This window comes from Cynoglossus semilaevis, chromosome 14 (assembly GCF_000523025.1).
Source record: "Cynoglossus semilaevis isolate Cse_v1.0 chromosome 14, Cse_v1.0, whole genome shotgun sequence".
In the NCBI taxonomy this organism is placed as follows: Eukaryota; Metazoa; Chordata; class Actinopteri; order Pleuronectiformes; family Cynoglossidae; genus Cynoglossus; species Cynoglossus semilaevis.
The window spans coordinates 14,331,768-14,339,145 of record NC_024320.1 but is presented as its reverse complement, the minus strand read 5'-3'; the positions used below and the strand labels follow the sequence as shown (position 1 = coordinate 14,339,145).

General features: G+C 40.2%; 1 protein-coding gene across 3 annotated transcripts in view; it reads left to right on the top strand.

Annotated features, from left to right (window-relative positions):
- LOC103389713 (rho GTPase-activating protein 6-like) overlaps positions 1-4,914 on the top strand; it is a 54,052-nt gene extending 49,138 nt beyond the window's left edge. The window contains exons 11-14 of one of the 3 annotated variants that reach the window (XM_017038954.2): positions 1,143-1,234; positions 1,317-1,495; positions 1,594-1,677; positions 2,352-4,914. In XM_017038954.2, the coding sequence (XP_016894443.1) occupies positions 1,143-1,234; positions 1,317-1,495; positions 1,594-1,677; positions 2,352-2,920 (924 nt within the window). In that variant the 3' untranslated portion in view covers positions 2,921-4,914. The remainder of the gene's footprint in view (positions 1-1,142; positions 1,235-1,316; positions 1,496-1,593; positions 1,678-2,351) is intronic. The other 2 variants (XM_008325253.3, XM_017038955.2) reach the window with 2 other exon arrangements.
- The last annotated feature ends 2,464 nt before the right edge of the window (positions 4,915-7,378 follow it).

The window sequence follows — 7,378 nt, the reverse complement described above, 5'->3', positions numbered from 1 at the left end:
AGACAGTCCCTCCTGGATTGGCCCACATCGGTTTGTGTCTAAGTTAATAAAAACAGAGATATTTCTGCTTTAGTGAATAGAGAAAAAAGAAAAGGATGAAACAAGCAGACTGAGAAATTAGATGAAACTGACAAAGAAAACAAAAGGAGTGAAAGATAACAATAAAACCAAGTGTTCTGGGTAAAAAGGTGTAACAGTGAGACTCCTGCCAACCCATTAACACCAGGTCCAAAAACCTTTCATCTGAAGACAAATTCAAACATGAAATCCCTCAGCAGGTGTCAGGAAAGGTCATGAATTTACACGGATTACCGCCTCGTCGGCCGCTCTTTGTTCCTTCTACTCCTGTTTTTTTTTCCTAAACAGCACCGACAGACAGTCCAGGTCATCTCAGGTCCCAAACCTTAAACCATAATGTTTTGTTATCTGCCACCACTGTTCCCTTCAGGCTTACATTCCTGCAGTGATCCAATGAATCTTTGACAGACCCAGTTTATTCAGCATCAGCGAGTGCATGGACAACAACACAGTAGTTTTTAACATCAGAAACAGAAAGGCTGATGGGAATTCTTTGATTGGCAGTGTGTACCACACATGTAGAAAAACTACAATTAAGTTGAGCTGTTAAAACATATGGTATCAAGACAAGTTTAAAACTTAAACCTAGTTCAAAACTTTATTCAGTAATCACTCCCATAACTATTCACGGTAGCATTTTCAGTTTATAAAGTATTTTTATGAGTGATGTATCTATCAGTTGTAGTGTTTTTAACTGTATCACAATATTATTAATGACTGTAAAGTGAAGTTTTAGCTAAGAAGTGTGTATTTGATACTTGATATTTGTTTCATCTTTGTATTTTGTAAATGATAAAACCTTAATATATTTAAATATTCAGATTATAAAGTTGAGTGTTCTGCAGAGGTTGCTTAGTGGTTAAGGAAGCGGACTTGGGTCCAGAAGGCTTCAGGTTCGAGTCCACCATCTGCTAAGTTACCAGTGTCCCCACACACTGCTCCCCCAGTGCTTAGAGCTGCCCAATGTTCACTTTGGTGAAGGGTTGAAAGCAGAGGTCAAATTTGGTTGTGTGCTGTCACAATGACAAGTAGTTCACTTTCTTTCCTTCCTCTCCTTGTTGCAGGTGTCTCCAGATCTGCAAAATGAGGTGCTGATGAGTCTGTTGGAGACTGACCCTGATGTGGTAGACTACCTTTTGAGGAGAAAGGCATCTCAGTGAGAAAAAGACACGCTGAAACATTTAGGTCTTGTTTGTTTTTTCTCTCTTTTTCAAACTCCATCCTCCCACTTCACACAGGAGTCCTGACCTGCTACAGCCAGAGGAGCCCTTCACTCTAAGCGAGCGTCACTCCTCTAGTGACTCTAACAAGGTGTCAAGTGGGGAGGTGTCCCCCTATGACAACAACTCCCCAGTGCTGAGTGAACGCAGAGGCGAACCAGGAAGTCCAGGACCAGCTGATTCGTGGAACGCCAAAGGTTGGCCAGCTCATTCAAACTTTCACAATAAAGCTTATTTGCATTACATGTGTCATATGTATGTGCTTTTATTTATTTTGCAACTAACCTTCCTTCAGATTCTATATCTGAGGAGCATGCAAACATCTGGGGGACATGGCACAGTACTCTAAAACCAACACTCAAGGAGCAGAATTACACAGGTAAACAAAGCAAAAGTAATTTGTTGCTAATTGACACCTGTGTTGCCAGGTAAATTATTTTTAGCAAATTAACTAGCTTTGCAAAAGTGTGGTTGTAGTTTTTAAAATATCAACCTGGAAATACACAGCCACCTCCCTTGAACTCACATAGTAAACTAAAATGAACTTCTAGTTTTGATTTACTCACAATTTATTTACTCAGTGTGAAACCTTGACCTGTTTAGTTGAACACAACCCATACAACAATACTCAGGAATTGAAGAAAGACTTGAAATTCTTCAACAGCTGAGTTTTTTGTTTATATAGCCATCTGCTGCTATCTAGTGAAAGAGTATTTGATTGTTCTACTCGTCACACTGGCATAGACGAACCAATCATTTATTTGCAGTGAATAAATATTAGTTCTGTTGGATCAAGGAACACCTGATGATCTCTCACGGCACACTAATGTGCAGCAGTACAATGGTTGGGAATCACTAGACTAACCTCAGAGGTGTTTGTCATTGGTTATTTCAGCCATGTCAAGAGCACCACCTACAGGGGAGGGTTGGGTGTCACATGCTCTGTGTTCACAAACTAACAAACCTGCTTTTAAGCCATTGTTTATTGCATTTTTAAGTTAATCATCTACGCGGAATAACCACCACTGATTAAAGTCAGTGTTCTGTCACCAGGTTCCCATGGCAACATGTCAGAAGGAAGCTCCCGCAGCTCACAGGAAGGTCTGGACGGACTCGATGGCAGGCATCAAGCACCAGTGCATCGGACCATGACAGCCCCTGACTGCAGATGTCACCCTCCTGTCACTAGAGTGTGCTCTGGGCCCAACTCAGAATCTGGACGAACACACTCACAGCTTAAGATTTGCCCCTCTGCCACTTCTCAAATCAACAGCACTCAGAGCCCACAGCAGCTGGGGCGACACAGACTACAAGGTGTAGCGACTGCTGGGCCCCATCGTGGCCCTGCTGCGGTGTTTGATGGACGTTCGCCACCTCCTTATAATACCCACCATCTAGTGGCTGGTTCTCAGAGTTCTCCTCAGCTGTCAAGGGCTCAGCTGCCCCCTCTGGTGCAGGGGAGGTCGAACAGCAGGGCACAAAGTAAGTCAAGTAACTCGACAACAGACGCCCAGTTGATGCCACACAGTCCAGAATGGCAGGACTGGCAGAGGGATCGCTGGCAGATCTGGCAACTGCTTTCCTCGGACAATACAGATGCACTGCCAGAAACACTGGTGTGATGTCGCACCATAGACTCGGTTTCTTTAATCTCCGTAGAGTTTCTGCTCCGCTTGCCAAATTCAAGAGCAGCCAAACTACCAAGAACCTCCGGCTTTTCTCCTGAGTTGTCCTTCGTCCTCTTCTCCACATATTGTATACTAAACACAGCATTGTTTACCTGTGCAGCCTTACACAGACTTCTACATCCAAGAACCACTAGTATTTTCTTTTCTTTTGTGTGGTTGTTGAAAGTTTGCTTCTGCTGCCAGAACATCTGTTTTGTCCATTGTGACTAGAGAGTTGAGAGCGTAGAGAAATGCCAATAGGAAATACCTCAAAAGATATTCTTTTCTAGAATCCTACCGTGTGCACGTGTGCTTCTATAAGGAAGTTCATTCAAGGTCATCACTTTCTTTTCTTCTCACCTTGAGACTAGGATGTATTCATTAGTAACTGCTGCTATTTGTGGACGTTTCCTGTGCATACAGCCACATCTGTACACACATACAGTACATGTACATATGTATATACACACAAACTGCTGACAAAGGTAAACAATATATATATGTTTGTAAATGGACATTGGAAGTCTTTGCCAATATATCTTAAAAGTGTATGTCAACCCATTAACAGACTTGGTCTCAGTATTTTGGGTTATTTTGTCTTTAATATTGAATGTAAAAAAAGAAGAAGCTTTACATATGACAAAACTGCTTCGTAGCACTTAGCTGTAAGTTTGCTCTTTTGCTGACGTCACCATCTGTTCTACAGAAACAAATTGCCAAAGTATTTTTTATTTTTGTTTTTAAAATATAGGATATTTATCGTACAGTTGAATTAGGATGAAGGACCCAGGAGGTAAATTCCAATTCCCTAAATTGGAAAAGGAATAACAAATAACACACCTTCAGAGGTTGTTTTTAGAATCTTTACAGATATTTTAAACATGACGAAAAACACATTTGCTACTACACCATTACATCGAAATAAAAAACGACACTTTCATTTCTTACCATAAACTGTAATAGTAATGTTTGACAGAGTTCTGGCTCCATCTATTGTCCAACTATAGGCACCAGCATGCTGCTGCCTCCCACGGTTCAGTGTTGCTATGGCACCAAGCTGCAGTCAAGGCAGCTTCAAAGGCTGTGATAATAAGCACCTTCATGTGAAAATGTATTAAATATATATTATAAAAAAGACGTCGTCATTTTAACTCTGTAAAGTTTCTCCACATATTGCTCAAGGTTTATATTGGGATTTCGTTTTTATTTGTCGTGTCGTTTATTTTTGTTGAGTGTTGTAAAATATTAATAAAATATATCAATTTTATATCAAAGAAGGATGAAAAAAAGGTTCAAATGAACAAAGTGATGCTGAAGGTCAAACTACAGCCGTGTATTTCTTGACTAAAATCGCGATGTGCGTTGAACTTGTTTTTATTATTTTAAAGTTTATTTTAATTTTGGTCGGATTTACTGGGTCCAAGTTGATTATCTTGCAATCGCTTTTGTACTGGGTGTCTTTATCAATATGAATAAATATGGTCAAATTTAAACCCCTTGTTTTTCTTGTGAGTCATCCAGTTTTATCCCAGGGATTCTGCAACGAGTCTTTACGCCGCTAGGTGGCTCAGCAGTGCCGTTTGTGCTTTGGCTGATTTACGTTTTTCACTTTGATCTGTCCTCCAGGATGTATGGGGCCCTCTCACTCTAATTATTGTTCGCATAAAGAAAAAAAAAGTTATTTCTAAAGTCTCTCCCTTGGATATGTTGACGGATGGAGGCACGGTCGGCGCGTCCACTGTGCACAAACTCCTCATTACAAGTGGTAAAATGTCAGATGACTCATCATTTCTAAAATAAAGAATGAGCAGCAACGTATAAGAGAGTTTTCCCCCAAATGGCAGGCTAAAAAAAGAAGAAAGTGACAGGCATGGAACCTAGTACTATTCCTAATTTTATTTTAGAAAAAGAACAAAACAGCCATTTACATTAAACGCAACAGTGATATACAAATACTTTACGTTAAATTATTAATGCAACTCAATTTTACCCCAAAGTTAAGACGCTGTTAAAATCGTTTATGTGTAATGTAATGCCCAAATTGTGTCTGTAGAGGTCAACCATGAGCCTTGTAAATCTTTTTCAATAGAGAAGTAATTTTCATATTCTCTCTGTGTGTCTCTCTGTGTCACTGCAGCGGGTGATGAGGTAAATTAGTTACTGAGGTGGCAAAAGGACCATAACCTTTACCAAAAAAAAAAAAGAATCTTTTCAGACTGAGTTCTTCTCGAAGCATTTGGAGAAAAGGGATGTTGGAGGAGAAGGATTAAAAACATGGTAGAAATAATATTAACCCCCTCACAGATCTGCAGAGAAATAAATTAACAGCCTGCAGTCTGTTAAACAAAGACTTGTTTGGGTATTTGTACGGTGTATGAGCAGAGAGAAAATGTGTCAGCAGAGAGATACAAATGAAAAAAGTCTATTTTTCCACATTTTATCTGTCAATAAACACACATTTGTGACGTTTTTAATTCAAAATTTTCTTCTTTTTAAGTCAGCAAGGTTAGAACACTTCTCTCCGTTCCTGGACTCGTCATTCAACTTGTTCACAGTGTTCTCTTCAAAACAAACGGGTCACTTCCTGCTAATTAATTGTGATGACTTGAGGCACTTTATGTCAGACAGTGTTCTGAAGTCTACCTTCTCTCTCTCTCACTCTCTCTCTCTCTCTCTCTCCCTCTCTCCCACTTTTTTTGTTACAGTCCTTTGTCTTTTTGTCCGTTACTGGACGCACGCCTGGTTTTAAATAGAATTTTGTGGAGCATGACAACAAAACAAAGCTGCTTTATTTCAGCAGATAATGACTTGGCCCCGGAGTAGCATCATGCAGTTGGCCAGGCTTAAAGACAATTTGCCAGAGGAGAGCATGGGCACAAAAAGGTATGCATGAACTCCTCTACACGGACCAAACTGTCGAGACACAAAGAGTTCAGCCCCCGTGTCCTGAGGGGTGAGGATTGAATGTTGACTTCACTGAGTTTCAGCGTGTTTTTGGTCGACTAGGTGCAGCTTGAGGTAATGCACGTCCTGTGAAGCCTGTAGCTTTGTATGCCCCATATGCACAAACACATGGACACGTGCATGCTGCGAGGAGTTTTAAACCCACAAGACCCTCATTAGCAGCTGCAGCCACTTCATTCTTATGCACATTCTCACTCAGTACAAATACTGGCCTGGAGATAGAAATGTTGTGAAAAAACAGAAGTCTAGTTATTCCATCTGTGAACCATTGCTGAATAAACCACATCAGTGATTCAACAGCAACAACAAAAAAATTAAAGACAATCACCATCACATCCTCCCACCCGTATTGCCTAGTTTTAAAGTTTTTATTTTTTGGAGATTTTGCCATTAAAGTTTTTCAAACCTCCACCCATGCTGCACCATAGATTTACATAAAAAGAGAAATCAAAGTTCATTCAGCAGAAGGCAACTATAAAAGTTCCTTTTCCCATTTAAAGTAAGAGCAGGAGTTCACAGGACACTTCAAAATGTCATTATGTCCGGACTGCTGATGTTCAAAAACATTCAAAGACCCATTGCGTTCAGGAATATATGTGAAGCTGCTATTCCAAAAAGTCTACACATATGTAGATTCATTTGGTGAAAGCAACTTTTATGCGAGTTGAACCGCGACTCTCGACTTAGCGTTAGATTTTGAAGGTGTGCTTATCAGCTTTGCATTCACACATGAACAAGAATTCACATTTGGGGAAGGAATAATGAGTGTTGACCGCAGCTGGTCGACACCACTGGTGGTCTGATAGACTGGGTAACACTCTGCTTTTACTCAAGTGCCAAAGACCAAGGACTTCTCCAGTGGTCAGGAAAAAAATAATGGTCGAATTATGGTCATGTTCATAAATAGCAATGAGCTTTCTCCGAGGGAGCTACGACTTCATGGATGAGAAAATCGGTGCAAAAGAAGTGAAAGGAGCAACATTACACAAACAAATAAAATTATACAGAAGTACGGAAATGGTAAAGATGACGTAAGGATTGTATTAGAATTGGTGTAACTGCAGAGAGAGAGAGTGTAAGGAACAAATGAAGTGTTTCACATTTTCACTCATGAACGCCGCCACTGCTGCTGCTCCGTGACTGGAAGACATTTTCCAAACCGACCGTGACATACATCTGCCCTGAAGAGCAGAAAGGCACTGACACGATGCACACACACAAGCATGCACTATGTATAGGCTTTACAACTTAACAACCATACTCAATGTGTTATTTACTTTCTAAGTGGATTGATAACAAATGCTCTACATCGTTTTCCCAGCTGCCAATTTTGGTCTTGCTTGCAGAGCAAATCGATGCATTAAAAAAAAAAAAAAACGTGTGAAAAGACAAATGTGTTAAAGGGCTGTTTCATGTACTTTATTTTAGGAGACAAATAAATATCTTTCT